Below are 27,044 nucleotides of genomic sequence, written 5' to 3'. Positions count from 1 at the left end.
ACTACTTGGGGGCTAAACTAAAGGGGGGGGTAAACTACTGGGGTCATGACTGCAGGGGAATTACCACTGGGGGCATAATGACTGGGGGCATTACTACAGGCAACATTACTACTGGGGGCAATACGGGCATTGCATAAGGGGCACCACTACTATGGGGTCTATATAAGGGGCACTACCAGTACAGTGGACATTGCATAATGAGCGCTACAACTGTGGGCATTGTATAAGAAGCGCCACCTCACATGCACCGAAGCCGCACGCAAATGTACTTGCCCCTTTCATGGTGCCCCCCCTATCATTTTCTTCTGGATCCGCCCCTGTTTGCAGCATACACTCACTGGTTGCCGAGCTGTGTGACACTCTGATCTGCTGAAGCTTCGCTCCACAACCAGTGTGTAACAGTGAGCACGGCTGTACCTGCTATCTGTAATTAAAGTTAAACACCACTGGATAAATAACTGGGCTGTTCATAGTTTGGTGATGGAATAATTACACTAATTGCACATGGATGGCAGCATTTCAGTCGGTGTTTAAATACTGTAGACTCAAAACAGTCCATGTATTCTATTTTATTTCATATTATGGTCTGACCATTACAATTATCTAATAATAGCAAATAAATGTTTACACTTAAAGTAACCAAAAATAATGAATGGGTCGCTAAATAGAAATTAGAAGAAAAAACAGAATACCTGTAGAAATGCCTTCTTTATAAATAATATACAAGAAGCAGCTACTGTAAGTAATGAGGGTTGATGTTATTTAACTTCAACAAGTAAAATTGTTTAGATTTAAAGGACTTGTCATGAGACTCTATTCAGTTTTTTTTTCTAAACATATGTTAGTCAGTTGGATATGGGGTACTTTGGGTTGCTATATGGGACTTACACATATTTGATTATTATTTTACTTAATATGCTTTTTTGGGGTTGGGTATGGAATCCAGATGGTCAGAATCCCGACCATCAGAATGCTGGCTGTGGGACCCCAATGATGAAAATGCCAGCAATCTTTAGGAAGTATTCTATGGCGAACCGCAACCCTAACCCACCCCTCCCACAGCCTAACCCTAACCGCCCCACCCCTAGCCGTACCCTAATCATCCACTTCTGCTGCCTAACCCCCCCCCCCACAGCCTAGCACTAACACTACCTTCCCGAAGCCTTACCTTAACCCCACCTCCCACAGCATAACCCAATGCCTTGTTCTAAGCACTACAAGTTGTCCGCCAAGTTGTTGCAATTTTGACCCATTGGGATAAAGCCGCTTGTATTCTGACAATCAGCATTATGACTGATGGTATGCCAACTACATCCCTTTTTTGGCAGTGCTCTGCTCATTCTATGTAGAAGAATTGTATCTATATGCTATTGGTCTTTATACTAATTTCAGTGTTTTTATATAGAGAGATGTGATTTGGGTGGATTGATGCTTGGTTTCATTTGTCCTGATTGTGTATTTAACATTTGGGACCTATGATTATGTAATGACCAGAACTTGGTCTTAGCATTTCCTTGTATCCAGAGACGTGGAGTGGAGACATGACACCCGGAGCAGGGGCATGACACAGCACCCCCACCCACCCCTACCACACGTACCCACCCCTACCACCCCTACCACACGTACGTACGTACGTACGTACGTACGTACGTACGTACGTACGTACATTCACACACATTTAGGAACATACACACAGACATACATAAACACACACATATACACAGACTTATACACACAGACATACATAAACACACATATACACAGATATACACACATATACACACACATAAACACACAAATATACATACAGATATACACATATACACACACACATACACAGACATATAAACACAGACATACATAGCAACACATATATACACACAGACATATATATGTATACACATAAACACAGACATATGTATACATTTACACACAAACACTCACATTTACACACACTAACACACACATACATACATACATACATACATACATACATACATAATACACAGACATAAACACATACACACAAATATACACAGAGTATAGACACATTAATTCTCACCAAGAGGGCAGCAGCAGAGCAGCTGCTTGTTCTAGCCTGGAGGGGTGGAGCACCACACTGCCTGCTTGTTTCATATCACTGAATGCAGATACCTGACAGCCAGGAAGGTTCTTCTGACAAGCCTCCAAACCTCTCCTCTTCCCTTATAACACACCACACTACACTGCTCTGGACTCTCTGCACTGCAATCAGTGACATGGAATATGCAGGCAGTGTGGTGGCCACCCCTTCCCTCTCTTCCAGTCACCTTCTCCTACCCTGCGATCCTGGCTCTCAGCTCTGTTACAGAGAGCCTGCGCCTTCTGTCCCCAGCGACGCCTGAAGCTCAAGCTCCACTCATTCCACCCTCGCTATGCCCCTGCTTCTATCAACAGGAGCAGCATATTATGTTGGAGGAAATCCTCTAATACACATTTTTTCCACCAACAAAATGAAGCTGTCCATGAGACTCTACAGTAGAAAGAAGAGCAGCAAAACAAATGCATTCATCAGTGGCATCACTTGGGTGGGTGTCACCAAGTGTTGCACCGTGTGGGCTACCCGCACACTCCTAAGGCTCCCTCTCTGGGCAAATTAGTGAATTAGTAGGCCATAGTACATCTGGGGAAAACTTAATACAGTAATTGCAGTACCCTATGAAAAATAGAGATGAGCGGGTTCGGTTCCTCGGAATCCGAAGCCCCCGAACTTCACCCATTTTACACGGGTCCGAGGCATACTCGGATTCTCCCGTATGGCTCGGTTAACCCGAGCGCGCCCGAATGTCATCATCCCGCTGTCGGATTCTCGCGAGATTCGGATTCTATATAAGGAGCAGCGTGTCGCCGCCATTTTTCACTCGTGCATTGGAAATGATAGTGAGAGGACGTGGCTGGCGTCCTATCACTTTGTTTCAGGGGGCTGCATATCTTTATTCTGGGGACCAGCAGTATTATAGGAGGAGAACAGTGCAGAGTTTTGCTGACCAGTGACCACCAGTATTATAGGTTGTCTGCCTGAAAAATGCTCCATATCTGTGCTCAGTGTGCTGCATATATCTGTGCTCACACTGCTTTCTTGTGGGGACTGGGGACCAGCAGTATTATATAGGAGGAGTACAGTGCAGAGTTTTGCTGACCAGTGACCACCAGTATACGTTGTCTGCCTGAAAAACGCTCCATATCTGTGCTCAGTGTGCTGCATATATCTGTGCTCACACTGCTTTATTGTGGGGACTGGGGACCAGCAGTATTATATAGGAGGAGTACAGTGCAGAGTTTTCCTGACCAGTGACCACCAGTATACGTTGTCTGCCTGAAAAACGCTCCATATCTGTGCTCAGTGTGCTGCATATATCTGTGCTCACACTGCTTTATTGTGGGGACTGGGGACCAGCAGTATTATATAGGAGGAGTACAGTGCAGAGTTTTGGTGACCAGTGACCACCAGTATACATTGTCTGCCTGAAAAACGCTCCATATCTGTGCTCAGTGTACTGCATATATCTGTGCCCACACTGCTTTATTGTGGGGACTGGGGACCAGCAGTATTATATAGGAGGAGTACAGTGCAGAGTTTTGCTGACCAGTGACCACCAGTATTATACGTTCTCTGCCTGAAAAACGCTCCATATCTGTGCTGCATTGTAGTATATAGTAGGAGTACAGTGCATAATTTTGCTGACCACCAGTATATAATATATAGGAGTCCGGTACAGAAGGCCACTGCTCTACCTACCTCTGTGTCATCAAGTATACTATCCATCCATACCTGTGGTGCATTTCAGTTTTGCACAGTTTGCTGACCACCAGTATATAATATATAGCAGTACGGTACAGTAGGCCACTGCTCTACCTACCTCTGTGTCGTCAAGTATACTATCCATCCATACCTGTGGTGCATTTAAGTTTTGCACAGTTTGCTGACCACCAGTATATAATATATAGCAGTACGGTACAGTAGGCCACTGCTCTACCTACCTCTGTGTCGTCAAGTATACTATCCATCCATACCTGTGGTGCATTTCAGTTTTGCACAGTTTGCTGACCACCAGTATATAATATATAGCAGTACGGTACAGTAGGCCACTGCTCTACCTACCTCTGTGTCGTCAAGTATACTATCCATCCATACCTGTGGTGCATTTTAGTTTTGCACAGTTTGCTGAACACCAGTATATAATATATAGCATTACGGTACAGTAGGCCACTGCTCTACCTACCTCTGTGTAGTCAAGTATACTATCCATCCATACCTGTGGTGCATTTAAGTTTTGCACAGTTTGCTGACCACCAGTATATAATATATAGCATTACGGTACAGTAGGCCACTGCTCTACCTACGTCTGTGTCGTCAAGTATACTATCCATCCATACCTGTGGTGCATTTCAGTTTTGCACAGTTTGCTGACCACCAGTATATAATATATAGCAGTACGGTACAGTAGGCCACTGCTCTACCTACCTCTGTGTCGTCAAGTATACTATCCATCCATACCTGTGGTGCATTTCAGTTTTGCACAGTTTGCTGACCACCAGTATATAATATATAGCGGTACGGTACAGTAGGCCACTGCTCTACCTACCTCTGTGTCGTCAAGTATACTATCCATCCATACCTGTGGTGCATTTAAGTTTTGCACAGTTTGCTGACCACCAGTATATAATATATAGCAGTACGGTACAGTAGGCCACTGCTCTACCTACCTCTGTGTCGTCAAGTATACTATCCATCCATACCTGTGGTGCATTTTAGTTTTGCACAGTTTGCTGAACACCAGTAGATAATATATAGCATTACGGTACAGTAGGCCACTGCTCTACCTACCTCTGTGTAGTCAAGTATACTATCCATCCATACCTGTGGTGCATTTAAGTTTTGCACAGTTTGCTGACCACCAGTATATAATATATAGCATTACGGTACAGTAGGCCACTGCTCTACCTACCTCTGTGTCGTCAAGTATACTATCCATCCATACCTGTGGTGCATTTCAGTTTTGCACAGTTTGCTGACCACCAGTATATAATATGTAGCAATACGGTACAGTAGGCCACTGCTCTACCTACCACTGTGTTGTCAAGTATACTATCCATCCATACCTGTGGTGCATTTCAGTTGTGCGCAGTATATATAGTAGTAGGCCATTGCTATTGATACTGGCATATAATGCCACACATTAAAAAATGGAGAACAAAAATGTGGAGGGTAAAATAGGGAAAGATCAAGATCCACTTCCACCTCGTGCTGAAGCTGCTGCCACTAGTCATGGCCGAGACGATGAAATGCCATCAACGTCGTCTGCCAAGGCCGATGCCCAATGTCATAGTAGAGAGCATGTAAAATCCAAAACACAAAAGTTCAGTAAAATGACCCAAAAATCAAAATTAAAAGCGTCTGAGGAGAAGCGTAAACTTGCCAATATGCCATTTACGACACGGAGTGGCAAGGAACGGCTGAGGCCCTGGCCTATGTTCATGGCTAGTGGTTCAGCTTCACATGAGGATGGAAGCACTCATCCTCTTGCTAGAAAAATGAAAAGACTTAAGCTGGCAAAAGCACAGCAAAGAACTGTGCGCTCTTCTAAATCACAAATCCCCAAGGAGAGTCCAATTGTGTTGGCTGCGATGTCTGACCTTCCCAACACTGGACGGGAAGAGGTGGCGCCTTCCACCATTTGCATGCCCCCTGCAAGTGCTGGAAGGAGCACCTGCAGTCCAGTTCCTGAAAGTCAAATTGAAGATGTCACTGTTGAAGTACACCAGGATGAGGATATGGGTGTTGCTGGCGCTGAGGAGGAAATTGACAAGGAGGATTCTGATGGTGAGGTGGTTTGTTTAAGTCAGGCACCCGGGGAGACACCTGTTGTCCATGGGATGAATATGGCCATTGACATGCCCGGTCAAATTACAAAAAAAAATCACCTCTTCGGTGTGGAATTATTTTAACACAAATGCGGACAACAGGTGTCAAGCCATGTGTTGCCTTTGTCAAGCTGTAATAAGTAGGGGTAAGGACGTTAACCACCTCGGAACATCCTCCCTTATACGTCACCTGCAGCGCATTCATCATAAGTCAGTGACAAGTTCAAAAACTTTGGATGACAGCGGAAGCAGTCCACTGACCACTAAATCCCTTCCTCTTGTAACCAAGCTCCTGAAAACCACACCACCAACTCCCTCAGTATCAATTTCCTCCTTACACAGGAAAGCCAATAGTCCTGCAGGCCATGTCACTGGCAAGTCTGACGAGTCCTCTCCTGCCTGGGATTCCTCCGATGCATCCTTGAGTGTAACGCCTACTGCTGCTGGCGCTGCTGTTGTTGCTGCTGGGAGTCGATCGTCATCCCTGAGGGGAAGTCGGAAGACCACTTGTACTACTTCCAGTAAGCAATTGACTGTCCAACAGTCCTTTGCGAGGAAGATGAAATATCACAGCAGTCATCCTGCTGCAAAGCGGATAACTCAGGCCTTGGCAGCCTGGGTGGTGAGAAACGTGTTTCCGGTATCCACCGTTAATTCACAGGCAACTACAGACTTGATTGAGATACTGTGTTCCCGGTACCAAATACCATCTAGGTTCCATTTCTCTAGGCAGGCGATACCGAAAATGTACACAGACCTCAGAAAAATAGTCACCAGTGTCCTAAAAAATGCAGTTGTACCAAATGTCCACTTAACCACGGACATGTGGACAAGTGGAGCAGGGCAGACTCAGGACTATATGACTGTGACAGCCCACTGGGTAGATGTATTGCCTCCCGCAGCAAAAACAGCAGCGGCGGCACCAGTAGCAGCATCTCGCAAATGCCAACTCATTCCTAGGCAGGCAACGCTTTGTATCACCGCTTTCCAGAAGAGGCACACAGCTGACAACCTCTTACGGAAACTGAGGAACATCATCGCAGAATGGCTTACCCCAAATGGACTCTCCTGGGGATTTGTGACATCGGACAACGCCAGCAATATTGTGCGTGCATTACATCTGGGCAAATTCCAGCACGTCCCATGTTTTGCACATACATTGAATTTGGTGGTGCAGAATTATTTAAAAAATGACAGGGGCGTGCAAGAGATGCTGTCGGTGGCCCAAAGAATTGCGGGCCACTTTCGGCAATTCAGCCACCGCGTACCGAAGACTGGAGCACCAGCAAACACTCCTGAACCTGCCCTGCCATCATCTGAAGCAAGAGGTGGTAACGAGGTGGAATTCAACCCACTATATGCTTCAGAGGATGGAGGAGCAGCAAAAGGCCATTCAAGCCTATACATCTGCCTACAATATAGGCAAAGGAGGGGGAATGCACCTGCTGGTGAGAAAAGTGTCAAGTCAAGCGGAACGTGACCCGTCAACAGCTCCTCTTTCACATTCTCCCGCAACTGGGGCTGCGAGGAAAAGGCTAAGAATTCCGAGCCCACCTGCTGGCGGTGATGCAGGGCAGTCTGGAGCGAGTGCTGACATCTGGTCCGTACTGAAGGACCTGCCAACGATTACTGACATGTCGTCTACTGTCACTGCATATGATTCTCTCACCATTGAAAGAATGGTGGAGGATTATATGAGTGACCGCATCCAAGTAGGCACGTCAGACAGTCCGTACGTATACTGGCAGGAAAAAGAGGCAATTTGGAGGCCCTTGCACAGACTGGCTTTATTTTACCTAAGTTGCCCACCCTCCAGTGTGTACTCCGAAAGAGTGTTTAGTGCAGCCGATCACCTTGTCAGCAATCGGCGTACAAGGTTACTACCAGAAAATGTGGAGAAGATGATGTTCATCAAAATGAATTATAATCAATTCCTCCGTGGAGACATTCACCAGCAATTGCCTCCAGAAAGTACACAGGGACCTGAGATGGTGGATTCCAGTGGGGACGAATTAATAGTCTGTGAGGAGGGGAATGTACACAGTGAAAGGGGTGAAGAATCGGACGATGAGGAGGAGGTGGACATCTTGCCTCAGTAGAGCCAGTTTGTGCAAGGAGAGATTGATTGCTTCTTTTTTGGTGGGGGCCCAAACCAACCAGTCACAGTTGTGTGGCAGACCCTGTCGCTGAAATGATGGGTTTGTTAAAGTGTGCATGTCCTGTTTATGCAACATAAGGGTGGGTGGGAGGGCCCAAGGACAATTCCATCTTGCACCTCTTTTTTCTTTCATTTTTCTTTGCATCATGTGCTGTTTGGGGACTATTTTTTTGAAGTGCCATCCTGCCTGACATTGCAGTGCCACTCCTAGATGGGCCAGGTGTTTGTGTTGGCCACTTGTGTCGCTTAGCTTAGCCATCCAGCGACCTTGGTGCACCTCTTTTTTTCTTTGCATCATGTGCTGTTTGGGGACTATTTTTTTCAAGTGCCATCCTGCCTGACACTGCAGTGCCACTCCTAGATGGGCCAGGTGTTTGTGTCGGCCACTTGGGTCGCTTAGCTTAGTCATCCAGCGACCTCGGTGCAAATTTTAGGATTAAAAATAATATTGTGAGGTGTGAGGTGTTCAGAATAGACTGAAAATGAGTGGAAATTATGGTTATTGAGGTTAATAATACTATGGGATCAAAATGACCCCCAAATTCTATGATTTAAGCTGTTTTTGAGGGGTTTTTGTAAAACACACCCGAATCCGACAAAAAATTTTCAGGGAGGTTTTGCCAAAACGCGTCCGAATCCAAAACACGGCCGCGGAACCAAATCCAAAACCAAAACACAAAACCCGAAAAATGTCCGGTGCACATCACTGATGAAAAATGGCTTTTTTTCTGGGACTATCTCACATATAGTTCAGGATAAATAGGCCCCAAATTTAGAAAAAAAATTGTAAAACCAGCTAAAAGGTACAATTTTTCCCCTATGCAAAACCATGTTGCACTGCGGGGGAGGTAACATTGAAAATGTAAAATATGCATACAGATTTGCAGTTGGAAAAGAGTGTATTGTACTGTAGCTCAGCTATTAATTATGTGGTGTAAAAATAAAACTGTCCGGCATTTGTGTGTTCTGCCAGTGTTATTCCTAAGTAGCCAGTGTTATTCCTACATGCAACAACAAACATATTTACATCCCTTAGGCAACAAGGTTTGTCTGGCTGCAATTAGCAAACTCTGCTTTGCTCCATAGTTTAGCTATACTATACCTGTACAGTGGCAAACGCAGGATTTGCATGGGGGGGTTTCCAGAACTGGGTGGAGCCAATCACGGGGGTGGGGACTGAGGTGACCCAGTATATGCTGAGTCCGTAAAACTAGTGTGTCTGTGTGTGTGTGTGTGTGTGTGTATATATATATATATATATATATATACACACAACATATTAAACATGCATATACATATATATATATATATATGTACACACACATACAGTACACATATATATACACATGTATGTATGTGTATATATATATATATATATATATCATATGTGTGTGTTTATATGTATGTATGTATGTATGTATATACATGTGTATATATGTATGCACATGGATATATATGTACTATAATTAAAATAAAGTAAACTTTTATTGCACTTACAAGTGCCACCAGGAAGACAGCAGGCTGCAGAGGACGCTAGACAGCCATTAATAATACTCATGCAGCTTAAAAAAATTTATTTTTTTTTTTTATTTTTTAGTAGAGGGGGGTTTCTGGGTGCTCGGAAACCCCCCTTGGGTGCGCCACTGCTGTACTGAGGCGCATACAATACAGAATTAGTAAGAGTAGCAAATCAGTATAGACTAATTGCCTTCTACATTTCATAATGCATTTCCTAATCTGCCACAAGTCTAAATACTGGCTTTTATATACATATTATATACTGTATAACAGGTGGATTGCTGTGTGTGCTGAAATTTTAACAGCACAGAAGTCTTGACAGGATGCAAACAGATATCTTTTAAAATCAGAACGGGTATGTGTTTGTTTATCTTTCAGAACTTTGGCTGTGAGAACAGAACGATTAATAAAGCATTCTATTTACATTGCTGAGACCTGTTTCCCTTTATTCTTGCAGCTTAATGACATTATAGTGAGCACACCTGGGACTGCTATGCAGATGTACTTCCTGGAGACATTGCTGCTGGAAGACAAGCCATTACTTTTTGTTGGCCCCACAGGCACTGGAAAGACAGCTATTACAAACAGTTTCCTGCGACACTTACCTCAAGAAAAATATGTTGTATGTCAAATTAACTTCTCAGTGCAAGCATCAGCTAATCAGACTCAAGACAACTTCCTAACAAAACTCGAAAGGTACCCTGATTTTTAATGAAAATTAAGTTTATAATAGTGATGAAATTACTCCATGGAGATTATCCAACAAAATAATATTAACCACCCAGTTTCAGCCTCTGACAACACAGATAAAATCTGATTTGTTTCACACTACACTGTTTACAGGCACCCAAACTACAGTTTAATTGTTGTTGACAAAGATTCTGATTTATACTGAGCAGGAGATAGAACACCATTCAAGAGAGCATGTGTCGTCTTAACTTCTTCTTATAAAAACTCTTCCATGGGAAAATAAATAGACATCTGGTACTGAGTTTTCTGCAGTCCATGGCATATTAAAATGAATCACTAAATTGTGACTTAATAGGAAATAAGGGCCATCTGTCATTGCAAGATCAAAGCAGCAGGTGTATGCTTGCCAACAAAGAGAGGGTGAAGGTTATGTGTTTGAGGTTGAGAAGTGTGCAAGGTATTTGTTTGTTACTTATAAACACGTACTGTGTCCTGGGTGCCTAAAAACCTTTTCTGCAAAATAAGTAAAAATAAAATAAAAAAAATTAAGTATATTCTACAATTTTCTATATCTTTAGCATAAATATTTTATGAACATATTTTCTGTCTTACGATATGTTAAAATATTCTGTAGGTACATTAGAATAGAGTTTTAAATTACTTTTTAATAGTGACATATCTTAGAAATGCTTTTTATCCTTCTAATTTGCTTTCATGCTCCCTGCAGTTTCTGCAAGCCAAGCTTTTTCACACTAACTGAGGTCCTTTTACACTGCAATTCAGAATACAAGGTTCTTTGCAAGTTGGGAAAAGCTATATTAAAATAATTATGGTGTTGAGATCCTGGGAAGACCAGAACTTTGAGACTGCTGCCTTCATTCATTACTGGTTCTAAGTGTAGAAGAAATGGAAATAGAATTCATATTAATTTTCTGTTATAAGCTTAGAGCGTAGCATATGTTTTAATCAGAACTGGGACATGTGAATAAAAAAACAATAGGCAGAAATTAGGCTTAAAGAACTACCGGTTTTCTTTCATCCAAACTTCTCATATTGGCTCACAATGAGTGCCGGGGAAAGACAGAAAACATGGTAAGTGTGGCAGGAGGGGACTATGCTACTGGAACGCTCTGCATGCACTGAATCATATTAATCTTTCCAGTATTGTTGCTATTTCACCTTACAAGAAAAAGCGGGTATTGGAGAAAGTGTCAGTATATGGGTAGGGTAGTGCATTTATAGTTGCATCGCCTTTGTGCACGTTCACTGAATCATTGAGTCAGTCTTCTCTATATTTCCAACCATTCAGTGCTGAGTGTAAATTCTTACACTGCTATATTATCTTTTCAGAGATCTAATAACATATTTGCTAATACTTAAAATATAGGTGATTCATACAATGTAACAATAAAAGTGGGAGCCTTATGTGAAAATGAAATAGCTTCTGTGGCATGTTAGCCTCTACTGTAGGTGATTCTTCAAGTGTTAGCCAGAGTTGGGGCAACAGGTTGCAGCAAAGTTCAATCTGAGGTGAGATCTGAGGTGAGATCTTTTATTCTCAATCAAATTAGTTGATGCATCTGAAAGCAACCATGATTTAGAGAAGGTAACAGCACTGCAAAATGGAAACCATGAGAATCCCTGGGTGTTAAATCCTGCTGATTACCAATCATGGAGGAGGAGGTTATTTTTTTAATCTCTTGAAGCCTCCGAAATCTAAGTCAGCTTGTTTCAGTGCATTTACGTGACATTTCTGTATTAATGTTTCCTCTTTATTTAACTGTTTTTGTCTAGACTGGTAGTACAGTACAAGTACAGCAACTGCATTCCTTTTATTGCTTACATTTTAGTCACTGATTCCTGTTAAGATTTGTGTTTCAGTCTGCATTTTTACCACAACTTTATTTTTTTGCATGTTTAATTCATATTATTTTGAGCAGAACAAAAACAAGATAATGAAATAATAAATTAAGAAGATGCTGACATACTGTATGACCATCCTAATTACACTAAGCAATGATAAGTATAAAATGCCACTGCTGGCATTTATCCCGTGGCACTCTTATCTAACCCCCAGACCCTTTTTCTTATTCGTACTCTTCTTATACCCCTTTCACACCACACAAATAACCTGGTATCAATCCGGTATATTGCCGGATTGATGTGGGTCGCTGTGTGGTGTGAAAGGGTCCGTACCAAATTCCTGGGTCACCTGACCCGGTAATTCAACCCGGTAATAAAGAAGGGTTATTCCCGTGCTATTACCTGGTCAAGTGCAGTGTGAACGGGTTTCCCGAGTCACATCGACCCATTCACTGAATAGGGAGAAGTGGCGCAGAGATCATCTCATCTCCTAGTGCCGTCCCTGATGATGCCATGGTCCCCGCCTCTGATGGCAACCTGACCTGGCAATATGTGGGACGGGAAGCCAGTTCTCAGGGTCCAATACCAGGTAGCACCCAGGAAGGACCCGTTTCCAGTTCCTGGGTGCGACCCGCATAAGCGATCTTAAAGCGGTATAACTCTTCCCTGGGTTTCCTTATAGCACACTTCCAAAGATTGTTGATGCTTTAGCCTAAGATTTACCTGCCTACAATTATGCCACTTAAGGTGTCACATAAATATGCTTATTGGCTGGATTAGAATAATTGATGGTGTTAGCGCTGATGTTAACAGTTGAAATTGGTGGTTAGATTTGACCATTGCCAAATTGATGCTTTGGCCAATTATCTAACTGGGTTGAATGTGAAACTATAGCATTATGAATGATTTTTGTTTGCACTGATCAACTAGAGCAGAAAATTGAAAGTACTGTATTATTATTATTAATGCTGAACAGTTGAAACCAATGGTGTGATTGAAACTGGTGTCAATTGTTGACTATTGAAAGACTAAGCTGATGCTTTAGCCAAATACATATTGCGCTAAAATTATAGCAATTAAATTAAATTTTACATATTTGTACTGATTAATTGAATGGGATATAAGCCACATGATATCCTTACCTTCTGCCTGCAAGACTAAGTAGGTGACATTATTCAATCTGGCTAAACCAAGAGCATTTGAAATGTTATACAAGGTGCAGCTTTTAAATAACATGTCTGTACTTGTAAATACTGGGGGTCATTCCGAGTTGTTAGCTCGTTGCCGATTTTCGCAAAGGAGCGATTAAGGCAAAAATGCGCATGCGCATGGTTCGCAGTGCGCATGCGGTTAGTATTTTAACACAAAACTTAGTAGATTTACTCACGTCCGAACGAAGATTTTTCATCATTGAAGTGATCGGAGTGTGATTGACAGGAAGTGGGTGTTTCTGGGCGGAAACTGGACGTTTTCTGGGAGTGTGCGGAAAAACGCAGGCGTGTCAGGGAAAAACACGGGAGTGTCTGGAGAAACGGGGGAGGGGCTGTCCGAACGCTGGGCGTGTTTGTGACGTCAAACCAGGAACTAAACGGCCTGAGCTGATCGCAATCTGTGAGTAGGTCTGGAGCTACTCAGAAACTGCTAAGAAATTTCTATTCGCAATTCTGCTGATCTTTCGTTCGCACTTCTGCTAAACTAAGATACACTCCCAGAGGGCAGCAGCTTAGCGTTTGCATGGCTGCTAAAAACTGCTAGCGAGCGATCAACTCGGAATGACCACCACTGTGTGAAAAAAAACTGAGTGAGGAAACAGTGACCTTGGACTATTCCAAAATAGTTTGGAAATTTTCACAACTCTTGCCCAGTTTGCTGTCTCACAGCATTTGACAAAATTGCACGCACATCGTAAAAATGCTTAGTTCAAATGTAGAGCAACATAAGTAAATTTAAAACGCCCACCAAATCTTTCCGTTTGCTAACCAAGACTTACGGGGCAGATTGTATGTACCGCATGTGTGTTTGAGTACCACAAAAGATTTAGTGGTGGTTGTGAGGCTGTCGAAGACTATGGACGGAAGGTCAGGCACATCAAAAACTAAAAAAACTGCTGAAGAAAATTGTTCAAATTGACCGTCGTCTTAAATTCAGAATAATAGTATGGTAAACATTAATAAAGAAACTAATAGGCAAGTTTTGCATCAAGACTTAACATGGCAAAAGTTTGTGCTAAGATGGTTTCGAGACTTCTCACTGTTGAGCATAAAGAAAATTGAAAGAGAATTTGTAGACATTTTGCAGATTCACATTTTTTTTAAATAAAGTTATTACCTGTGAGGAAGAATGGATCTTCCAGCATAATGCAGAGATGAGACACCAGTCCATGCACTGGAAAACAACATCATTAGCATCATCACCAAGAATGAAGAAAACACGTCAAAGCACATCCAAATTCAAAGCCATGTTAATTGTTTTCTTTGATGTCAATGGTGTTATATTGGTAGACTGGGTACCAGAAGGTGCAACAGTGAATCAATATAACTTCAAAATAAGATGGTTAGAGCAGACAGAAGATCTCCTCAATAGAGAGAACTATCCCACAGAATAAAAAATTTACTGTATCCACAAATTAGGTGAAATACCTTTTGAAACTGTAAAAATATTAATCAAATTAAAAAAATAGAAGACCACACTTAATAAGATTTCTTGCCCAAAAAATATATTTATTACACTCGTTGTCCATAGATATAAATTGATATTTTAACCAAAAATGTAAATAAGGTTGCACAATAAAAGTTAGGTTTTAAAAACAATAATCAAATCAAGCTAAAAGAAAGTGTGCCCCTAACAAAGAGTCATATTTTCTTCCAATTTAAGATATTATTATTTTTATTATTACTATTACAATTTATTTATAAGTCTCCACAATTGTTTTGCAGCGCCATACATACAATACACAGTAGAACAATAAAGTGTATTCAGAACTTAACATCACAAAAAACTAAAACAGAGCACAGTTCTCAGTACATAATACAGATGAGATGTCAGGAAGCAAAGAAGCCATTGGAAGAGATGAACAGTCACGAGCAGGAGGAAATGCAGGTATAAACAGCCACTGAGTAGGAGAGAGCTGTAATTTACGTGCAAGAGAAGAGGGCTTTGAGAACAGGAGGGAAGAGGACCCTGCTCCAAGGAGCTTACAATCTAGGGGAAGAGGGAGACAGACAGGTGACACGAGGTACAATCAAGCAGAAGGTGGCTTGGTGTCAGGAAGTAAGCGAGGCAGAGATGGCCAAGGGATGAGGATGGGAGAGCAGCCTCAAGACTGGGTTATGTGGAAGGGTAGGCTTTGATGAACAGGTGAGTTTTCAGTGCCCGCATGAAGCTTTACAAGGTCAGGGACAGTCTAAAAGAGCAAGGGAGCTTATTCCAATAAAAAGGGGCAGCACAGGCAAAATCTTGGATTCGCGCTGGGATGTAGTGACCAGGGTAGATGAGAGGTGACAGTCATTGGCCGGCCGGAGTGGGCGGACCGGAGTATGTAGGGAACTTAGGTTGGAGATGTATGGTGCAGTGGAATTAGAGAGGGCCTTGTATGTGAGGGTGAGGAGTTTGCAGAGGATTCTTAGGGGGAATGGGAGCCAGTGTAGGGGTGTGGCAGATGTGGAGTAGCAGGAGAGGAAGATTAGTCTAGCTGCACAGTTGAGAACAGATCAGAGTGGTGCAAGATGGGAGAGTGGAAGGCCAGTGAAGAGAATGTTGCAAAAGTCAAGCTGTGAGATGACTAGTGAGTGGATAATAAGTTTTGTCACACTCTAGGAGAAAAATGGCCTGATGCGAGTGATGTAGGGTAGATGGAATCAACAGGATTAAGCCAGAGATTGGATGTGGGGGATGAAGGAGAAGAAGGAGTCAAGAGTGACACCCAGGCAGTGGAACGGGGAAGATGATAGTGTTGTCAATAGTGATAGAAATATTTGGGGGGTGGAGACTCTGGATGGGGGAAAGATGATGAGTTCAGTTTTGTCCAAGTTGAGCTTCAGGGAGTGCTCAGACATCCAGAAGGAGATGGCATAGAGGCAGCTGGATACCCAAGAGAGTACAGAGGGAGAGAGATCAGGAGAGGAGAGGTATAGTTGCGTATCATCCACATAGAGGTGGTATTGGAGGCTGAAGGAGCTTATGAGCACACCCAGGGAAGAGGTGCACATGGAGGATAAAAGCGGGTGAAAGACAAAACCCTGGGGGACATCAACAGGGAGGGTGGAAGGGGTTGAGGTGGAGCCAGAGGTAGACATGAGAATGAGCAGTTAGCAAGGTAAGATGTGAACCAGGCAAGGACAGCGCTAGAGATGCCAATTGACTGGAGGGCGCGGAGGAAGAGGGGATAAACCACAGTGTCAAAGGCCACAGAGAGATCCAGGAGGATGAACAGAGACAAGTGACCCCTTGATTTTGCCAAAAGTAGGACCTTGGTGACTTTGATCAGGGCAGTTTCAGTGTAGTGGAGTTGGTGAAAGCCAGATTAAAGAGGATCAAGGATGGAGTAATCAGAGATGTAGTCATATCTGACTCTAGGGTCACCACCAGTTCTATATACTGTTCCCAGTATTGGTCATTAATACAGTATTACTAGTTGGTTTAATCTAATTTACTTCTAAATACCTCCCGTACCATACTCAAGCTACTCTTGGTTGACTGGAATTTGGGAGAAGTGTCTTGTGCAGACTCCATTACCGTCCTGTTTTTGACTATAAATCTTTTGGTACAAGCCATCCAGAAATCTATATGCTAAAGAAAAATAACATGTTTGTAGCCTTTCTCATCAGAACAAACAGAGAATTTCAGGGACATACAATTGGGATCCTGCCAGCAAATATACATGCAGGCAAATAATATTTCATTAACTCATAGCTGTGCATTGCTTATATGTTTAAGCTGTATAAACAATTTTTGCCCCTTAATAAAAGACATTTTGGTCTAGCATACATAGCTTATATAGCAATTTGCATATTCTCATGAAAGTTATTTTCCCTTTTCACATTTAGCTCCAAAGCAGACAGCAACAAATGACAGAGAACATTGGGAAGCATTTATCAAGGGTTAACACCTGCGGTTACCAACCATTGCTAGCATTATTCCCTGCTAATTGGCTGGTTCCAGAATTGATGCTTACCAGGCTTTTACTATAATCATGAAACAAATGTCACCCGGTTCACTGTAACATTTTATGTAGAGCAGGGAGTTTAAAACATATCTCTGTTATCAGATCTGATATTTACATTGCCTGTAAAAAAACACTGGTTAAATCAGTGTATTTGTTTCAATAATTTAAGTTGATTACTCTATTTTATTTTTGCTGTCAGAATAAAACAATTAATCATTCAGTTTTGCAAATAGGCCACCCTGCTTTTGCAAACAGATGAGTGTATTAAGCCTAGAGAAGACATAAGGAAGTGATAAACCAGTGATAAGTGCAAGGTGATAAATGCACCAGCCAATCAGCCCCTAACTATATTAATTAACATATTGGAGCTGATTGGCTGGTGCGTTTATCACCTTGCACTTATCACTGGTTTATCACTTCCTTATGCCTTTTCCAGGTTAATACATCTGCCCCAAAGTTTTCTGTGCAATTTTTGATTGTCTTGTGTTCTTTGTGCATTACATTTCACCACTTCATTGTTGTTATTCTGGGTTGAGTTCGCTAGGTTAGTTTTAGTTAATCCCTGTGTTTATAATTATTCACCTAGTTGTGTTTTAGAAAGGTGACACACTGTAGTCCTAAAGCAATGGCAGCTGCTGTCCCTGGGCTGCAGCACCAACCAAAGACTGCAGGGGGAAACTGGCCAGCACATATAAACATACATGTATGTGACATATCTGCTGGCTTCCTTACCCGGCATTTAGCAGCAGCAGCAGCACGAACGGGACACAGGCACATAGTGCTCAGCCTGTCTATCTTCAAAAAACCCACCCCCAAAAACTCCTGTGAAACCAGCCAATGGGAGTATGGACACTGGCTTATTGAAGATAGGCTGAGCACTGTGTGCCTGTGTCCCGTGTGGGCTGCGGCTGCTGATATCCAGGTAACGCAGCCAACACATACTGTATGTTACATACAACTTTACATGTATGTTTATTTGTGTTGGCCGGCTCCCCCTGCAGTCTATGGTCGGTGCTGCAGCCCAGAGGCGGCAGCACCAGTTGGTTCTAAGCATACTGTAGGTAGTCACATGGGTAGGTGTATTTTCATTAGAACTAGACAAGCAATTGACAAGAACTAGAATGGTAAGCAAGCAATCTTTGTTATCCTATCTTTTCCCTCCCCCTTTTTCCCTGAACATAGCATAATATCCAGTGTTGCACACAGTGCTGAAGGTACACACTCCACCTCTGTTCTGAGAAGACACAAGTGGTAGAATGGGGTGACTGAGGATTTAGAGCAAATTATTATTATTTACCCACATGGTGAAGGACACTGTTACCACAATCGATAATATTTGTTTCATAGTGAAGGCCCCTTTTAATAATGAACCTCCTCTCACCCAGCTCCCATCAGGTTACTTCATCAAGAAGTCTCACTCACCTTGCATTCACGAGAGGGGTCAGGCACCAGCGATCAGTGTGTCATGGCTTGCTGCCTAGACACCTGTTCTGTGCAATCGTAGATTTAAAACAAGGATGGAGAATAGCTTAAAATAAAAACTGCACTGACAAGGATTCAGCTCACAAAAAGCATGCTGTGGATAAAAGTGCTAGCAAAGCAAAAGCTTTGAAGACTGACCAAAGATCTGTTACACATGTTAATTTCATAAGGGAATGTCCTGATATTGATAAAAGTATGGTTTATAAAGCTGAAGCAAACCCCATTACTAAAAAAAAATGTAGCTAATGATCTGAAGAGTCACAGGGCACAATATAAAGTTGAAAAGGAGCGCAGGAATAAATGTATCAAGCAGTGATATGAAAAGTGACCAGATTTGCCATATCAGATGAGAAAAAGTCAGAAAGACCAAGAAAAATGCATATTTAAGAAATAACCTGAAAAAAAATTGTTTCAAAAGCTGTTTGAGGAGAATGTTACAAATTCCTTGATATATGAATAATGACAGCAACTTTACACCAGGGAAAGAACCAAGACAGTGTCTTCCATTTTTTTCAGTAGATGCAAGTTTTTTTATACACAAGGAGGGTCATTCAGGTGCGGTTGGATTAGCTATCACTACTGCTTACTTGGAAAGCATTTAACCTGCTTTACTCAGAGGTGTAGCTAGGTGCCATGGTGCCCGGAGCAAGGGTATGTTTCGGCGCCCCCTACCCTGTACTGAATTGGGACATGTTACATTTGAAAAGAAAAATATTTAAAAATCCAAAATTGGTGACAGGATCAGTTCTACTGAAGCTGAGGGTGAAAGTTTCCTTTGGATGCCCCATGTTTAATATAGGGAAAATATAGGGGTGTGGCTTCATTGGGATGGGGCGTGACCACAGAATAGTACAAATTCACATTATACCACACAGAAGTACACCTTATACACTTTACGCTACACAGTGGAGCCCCTTATACAAGTTACACAATGCCATAGAACTACTTATACATGTTACACCACAGTAGAGCAGCTTATACATGTTACACCACAGTAGAGATGCTTATGCACGTTAAACCATAGTAGAACCGTTTATACACGTCATACCACAATAGAACCATTTATACACATTACACCACAGTAGAAACGTTTATACACATTACACCACAGTAGAACCATTTATACACATTACACCACAGTAGAGCCACTTATGTATGTTACTAATGCAGGGAGAAGTTCTGAAGCAGCAGCAGCAGGGGCAGAGAGAGACGCTATAGCATCAATGTAGAGAGAGGTGCTGTAGCAGTCGGGGCAGAGAGAGGTGCTTCAGAAGCTGAGGCAAAAAGAGGTGCTGCAGCAGCTGGGGCAGAGCATGGGGTAGCAGGACACTCTTAGTGTCTCCTGCTGTAGCCACTGGCCAGACCTGTACCCTTCCTAATCTCTGAGTCCGAGTCAGTGTGCACCCCTCTGCTTCTCTGCTTCTGCGGCTGCCTGTAAAGCGGGCAGAGGGATGTTCAGGCAGCGGCGCGCCCTTTAGGTTTTCCAGCACCCGGAACTCTTGCTCCACCAGATCCACCCTCGCTACACCCCTGGCTTTACTTTCTGCTTTTATTTTTAGCTTCATACGCTGAATGCAGAAATCGCTATTCAGCAATTTCCACACTTCCACATATGTGCGCATGCACGTGCATGCATGAGGATTTAAATTGCAATCACAGTCTAAGTGCCATCAGGGGGGCGGTGACAGGGTGGCAGCGCAGCATTTTGTGGACGTAGATGCAGTATTGGGGGGGCAGGCCGCAGCAGCTGCGTGATGTCACACGCAGCCACTGTGACCCAAAACATGGCGGCCCTGCGCCTGCCTTCACAGTTTGGCTGCAAAGGCAGGGGGCTACTCTAGAGATGTGAACAGCAAAATGCTTCCATTTTAGTGGAGTGTTGAACCTGGCATGCGGGTTGGCCTTGCCCTGTGCTTGGCAGCCCCCCATATGCTAGTGGAAGGAGTTGTAGTTTTGTGACTGCTGACTTAGGCACTAAAACACTTGAGATCTGAGATTTATGGGAAAATTATGCTTTGCCTCTTGACAAGGCCCGATCTTGGTGCGCAGTTTTGAGTCTATACTCATACTACCCGTGTCCTCAAAGGTCAGTTCTATCTGATTTCTCAGACTTTAAAACACTCAACTAGAATTTTTTTTACATTTTCTTTCAGAAGTATACATCAATATAACCATCTGACAAGCAATGGTTTTAGCTGGTTGCCATTCAATTGAGCTTGTATGGAAGAGGTTTTTTTTAAAGTTACTTTAGCTATTATTATTTGGACAATGACAAGATAATAAAGAGAGAGGACTGTATAAGTAGCTTTCAGAATCTACTACTCCCCTTTCAGTGGCTTTCTAGTTATTAAGTATTCAGCTGTCATGGAATGAGTGATCATGTTCAAGACCAAAGGTTAAATCATGGGTTAAGATATGTACATATATATATATATATACATACATATGCATACATATATATATATATATATATATATATATATATAAATAAGCAATACCCAATATGTGCTAGGAAAGCCTATTGTTTAACAATATTAGACGATTGTTTCTATACTAAGGGCAGCAATCCTAAGGTAGGCTCTCTGCTAGCAAAGACAGTAGTGTTTACATGAAAGGTCCTGAGGTGCACCTGTGATTCAATGGTTGTTCAATTACACCACCATTACCATTTGATTTATCATATATTAAAAAAAAATGATATGCAAAAAACCATATGAAAGATGATGTCTAGAGTACACTGGATATATAAATCACAAATTTATTTTAAAACATATACTAAGTTTGAGAGAAAAATGTACTAGTTATACTGTAAAATTCATAGATATCACATTAATAGCCAATTGATGGAAACTTTAACTTGAAGTGCTTCCTAAATTTTTTTGATAATCACACAATGCGTTTCGTCGTTTCTGACTTCTTCAGGGGTATCTTGAGAAAAGAGATACATATACAGAGAAGGTAACTTAATATGGCTGGGAAATAACAAAACATATCTTCTTTTGTTAAATTAAACAAATCATTGTACATGGAACACATACATTGTCCAATTACATAATAAAGTTTGTAATAGAGGTCAATTGTGTCTTCTTTTTTATGTACATATATTCATCTGTAAAAGAGTTACTTAATATGGCTAGTAAATAACAAAACATAACTTCTATTGTCAAATTAAACAGATCATTGTACATGAACCACATACAGTATATTGTCCAATTACATAATAAAGTTTATAATAGAGGTCAATTGTGTCACTTTTTTTTACCTACATATATTGAAATATAAAGGTAGATTGTTTATCTACTATAAATGCAGATAGCTGCTGTATTTCTTGCTATAAAGCTTGAATACAGGATCTGAAGTTATTTGAAAGCAATATTTAAAAACCTGGTCAAGTAGAAGCATATTAGATATCAGAATTTAGTAATATTGGGAACACCTTTCTCTACATTAAATATGATAAATAACCCGCGCTAAAAAATATGGAGCTGCTCCTTTAAATTGGTAATAACAATAAAAAGATAAAAACAGGAGCGCTAAAATGAAAGCAAGATTAGAGAAAATAAATTAAATAAAAAAGTTGCAAACACCTGTGAAAAAGAAAAATTGGTTAATAGGTAATGTTTACAGCACTTCTGTGCTGATGTAAAAGTCCTGTGCGTGTGTCCTTTTATGGACACCGGAGCTATGATCCGTGCTGCGGCTGCAGTGGGGAAGCCTAACTATCTGTCTTTCCCTATATCTGCCTACTGTACCTGTAGTGACGTCCGTCACTCGGTTTTCACATGTAGATCTTGTTCCGCTGCCCCGTTCTCGATGCCGTCTTCTTGCACTGTCGTTTCCACACCCGTATGGCGCAGGCGGGATGACGTCAGACTTTCACTTGTAACTCCTCATCAACGCGTTTCGGACTTGCCTGTCCTTAATCATGGATGATAGATGCTCTTCCCAATACGTCCTTTTTATACAGCTTTATTAATTGATGTGCTTAATTGGAGAAGGCTTAATTGGTTAAAAACAGCTGAATTTGATTAGCGTGTTAATTTCTTTTTTCTAGGTTATTCATTGGTGTTTGCAACAATAAAAATAAATAAAAATAAAAAATAAAAATTGGAGGAAGAATATATGTTGAAAGAAGTTATGTAAAAAAGATAAAATGTGTTATAAAAAGGATTTTAAATCAAAATCTATATTGAGACCAGTAGGTTCCAAGGTCTGTAAAATAAAAATCCATTTAGCTTCTGCCCTTTTAAGCTTATTCACTATGTCTCCTCCCCTCCAGTAAGGGGTAATTTTTTGTATCCCCAAAAAACGCAAATTCGCTGGATCTTTATTATGTTTCTCTGCAAAGTGTTTTGACACACTATGCGTTTGCAGTCCTTTTTTAATATTATATATATGCTCTGCTAAACGAACTTTAAGTTTCCTTTTAGTTTGACCTACGTATTGTAGGCCACAGGGGCATTGTAGAAGATAGATTACTCCCTCTGTTTCACAGGTTATTTTTTCTTTAACTCTGTGAATTTTTCTTGTTACATTACAAGGAAACGTTGTTTCAGGTTTAGTTGACAGTGAAGAGTTTCTCAACTAAACCTGAAACAACGTTTCCTTGTAATGTAACAGAGGGAGTAATCTATCTTCTACAATGCCCCTGTGGCCTACAATACGTAGGTCAAACTAAAAGGAAACTTAAAGTTCGTTTAGCAGAGCATATATATAATATTAAAAAAGGACTGCAAACGCATAGTGTGTCAAAACACTTTGCAGAGAAACATAATAAAGATCCAGCGAATTTGCGTTTTTTGGGGATACAAAAAATTACCCCTTACTGGAGGGGAGGAGACATAGTGAATAAGCTTAAAAGGGCAGAAGCTAAATGGATTTTTATTTTACAGACCTTGGAACCTACTGGTCTCAATATAGATTTTGATTTAAAATCCTTTTTATAACACATTTTATCTTTTTTACATAACTTCTTTCAACATATATTCTTCCTCCAATTTTTATTTTTTATTTTTATTTATTTTTATTGTTGCAAACACCAATGAATAACCTAGAAAAAAGAAATTAACACGCTAATCAAATTCAGCTGTTTTTAACCAATTAAGCCTTCTCCAATTAAGCACATCAATTAATAAAGCTGTATAAAAAGGACGTATTGGGAAGAGCATCTATCATCCATGATTAAGGACAGGCAAGTCCGAAACGCGTTGATGAGGAGTTACAAGTGAAAGTCTGACGTCATCCCGCCTGCGCCATACGGGTGTGGAAACGACAGTGCAAGAAGACGGCATCGAGAACGGGGCAGCGGAACAAGATCTACATGTGAAAACCGAGTGACGGACGTCACTACAGGTAGGCAGATATAGGGAAAGACAGATAGTTAGGCTTCCCCACTGCAGCCGCAGCACGGATCATAGCTCCGGTGTCCATAAAAGGACACACGCACAGGACTTTTACATCAGCACAGAAGTGCTGTAAACATTACCTATTAACCAATTTTTCTTTTTCACAGGTGTTTGCAACTTTTTTATTTAATTTACCTTTCTCTACATACAATGACTTTTTCTTACAGATACTTACTAATCGGAAAGAAGATTTTTATCTCCTGTAATAACATTAGCTGACTATGGACTGTTGGTCTGCCACTGGTTCTTATACCAAGCACTTTTATAGTTAAAATAGTATTATACTGGATTTTGATTGGAAATATCCTATTTGAAAAAGATTTTTATGTATTTAGTGTGATAGAAATATTATTATAAATTTAATCCATTCCTTACAAAACACCTTCTCTAGTGTCTAAAATGCCTGGAATACTTCAGGGATAATCTGGAAAAAAACAAGTGTTTTTCTTCCAGCAAAAATCCTAATAGAAATTAGTGATGAGCGAGGTTCGGTTTTACTCGGTTTTACTCGGTTTTACTCGGTTCTCAAAACGGCATCTTATTGGCTATCCAAAACACGTGACATCCGTGAGCCAATAAGATGCCGTTTTGAGAACCGAGTAAAACCGAGTAAAACCGAGTAAAACCGAATCCGCTCATCACTAATTTAGAAATAAGTGTTTCTTACTTATAATTTCTTAATTTATATTATAGTGATCAATATTACACTATTATATTATATATTTGTTATTACCCTCCAATAATGACACATTAAATATTCATTATCCTCATGTGAACTATTATTTACTATATAAACATATACACACATATATATATATATATATATATATATATGCACACATAGATAGATAGATAGATAGATAGATAGATAGATAGATAGATAGATAGATAGATAGATAGATAGATAGATAGATAGATATTAGTGATGTGCACCGGAAATTTTTCGAGTTTTGTTTTTTGGATTCGGTTCTGCGGCCGTGTTTTGGATTCGGACGCGTTTTGGCAAATCCTCCCTGAAAATTTTTTGTTGGATTCGGGTGTGTTTTGGATTCGTTTTTTTTTTACAAAAAACCCTCAAAAACAGCTTAAATCATAGAATTTGGGGGTCATTTTGATCCCATAGTATTATTAACCTCAATAAACATAATTTCCACTCATTCCCAGTCTATTCTGAACACCTCACACCTCACAATATTATTTTTAGTCCTAAAATTTGCACCGAGGTCGCTGGATGACTAAGCTAAGCGACACAAGTGGCCGAAACAAACACCTGGCCCATCTAGGAGTGGCACTGCAGTGTCAGACAGGATGGCCGATTTAAAAAAATAGTCCCCAAATAGCACATGATGCAAAGAAAAAAAGAGGTGCACCAAGGTCGCTGGATGGCTAAGCTAAGCGACCAAGTGGCCGACACAAACACCTGGCCCACCTAGGAGTGGCACTGCAGTTTTCTAGCGAGAGGATGAGTGCTTCCATCCTCATGTGAATCTGAACCACTAGCCATGAACATAGGCCAGGGCCTCAGCCGTTCCTTGCCACTCCGTGTCGTAAATGGCATATTGGCAAGTTTACGCTTCTCATCAAATGCTTTTAATTTTTATTTTTGGGTCATTTTACTGAACTTTTGTAGTATACTTGACGACACAGAGGTAGAGCAATGGACTACTGTACCGTACTGCTATATATATATACTGGTGGTCAGCAAAATTCTGCACTCTATATAAGGAGTAGTGATGAGCGGGTTCGGTTCCTCGAAATCCGAACCCCCCCGAACGAATACGAATCTCGTGAGAATCCGACAGCGGGATGATGACGTTCAGGCGCGCTCGGGTTAACCGAGCAAGGCGGGAGGATCCGAGTCTGCCTCGGACCCATGTAAAATGGGTGAAGTTTGGGGGGGTTCGGATTTCGAGGAACCGAACCCGCTCATCACTAATATATATATATATATATATATATATATATGTGTGTGTGTGTTCCATGTACAAAGATCTGTTTAAATTAACATTAGAAGTTACGTTTTGTTATTTAATAGCCATATTAAGTTACCCTTTTACAGTTGAATATATGTAAGTTAAAAAAGAGTGACACAATTGACCTCTATTACAAACTTTATTATGTAATTGGACAAAATATATGTGCTCCATGTACAATGATCTGTTTAATTTAACAATAGAGGTTATGTTTTGTTATTTACTAGCCATATTAAGTTACCCTTTTACAGTTGAATATACAGTATGTACCGTAAGTAAAAAAAAATGTGTGACACAATTGACGTCTATTACAAACTTTATTATGTAATTGGACTAGAGATGAGCTGGTTCGGTTCGCCAAGAACCGAAACCCCCCGAACTCAATGTGGTTTACACGGGTCCGAGGCAGGCTCGGTTCTTCCCACCTGACTCGGAAAACCCGAACGAGGCAAATCGTCATCATCCACCTGTCAGATTCTCGCGAGATTTGGATTCCATATAAAGAGCCGCATGTCGCCACCATTTTCACTCGTGCATTGTAGAAAGAGCGTAGAGGACGTGGCTACGTTCTCTCAGTGGAAATCTCAATATCAGTTCTTACTTATTGCTGCTCAGTAATACTAGTAGTGTGTCTCTCCTGCTCAGTGTCAGTTCTAGTATCCTCATCAGTGCTCAGTATCACTGCTCATTGTCTTGTGCTGCATTGTGGTGACCAGTATACTACAGTACAATAGTCCAGTGCTGCATCTAGCTGCTCAGCGTCAGTTCTAGTATGCTCATCAGTGCTCAGTATCACTGCTCATTGTCTTGTGCTGCATTGTGGTGATCATTATACTACAGTACAATAGTCCAGTGCTGCCTCTTGCTGCTTAGTGTCAGTTCTAGTA

General features: G+C 41.2%; 1 protein-coding gene across 1 annotated transcript in view; it reads left to right on the top strand.

Moving 5' to 3' along the window:
- LOC134934622 (dynein axonemal heavy chain 3-like) overlaps nucleotides 1-27,044 on the top strand; it is a 1,803,147-nt gene that overhangs the window by 996,885 nt on the left and 779,218 nt on the right. Inside the window, exons 42-43 of the mRNA XM_063930015.1 lie at nucleotides 4,230-4,236; nucleotides 10,038-10,276. Of these exons, the coding sequence (XP_063786085.1) occupies nucleotides 4,230-4,236; nucleotides 10,038-10,276 (246 nt within the window). The remainder of the gene's footprint in view (nucleotides 1-4,229; nucleotides 4,237-10,037; nucleotides 10,277-27,044) is intronic.

The sequence above is a fragment of the Pseudophryne corroboree genome, chromosome 6, assembly GCF_028390025.1.
Source record: "Pseudophryne corroboree isolate aPseCor3 chromosome 6, aPseCor3.hap2, whole genome shotgun sequence".
In the NCBI taxonomy this organism is placed as follows: domain Eukaryota; kingdom Metazoa; phylum Chordata; class Amphibia; order Anura; family Myobatrachidae; genus Pseudophryne; species Pseudophryne corroboree.
The sequence above is the reverse complement of the archived record's forward strand: the minus strand, read 5'-3'. Positions and strand labels throughout refer to the sequence as shown.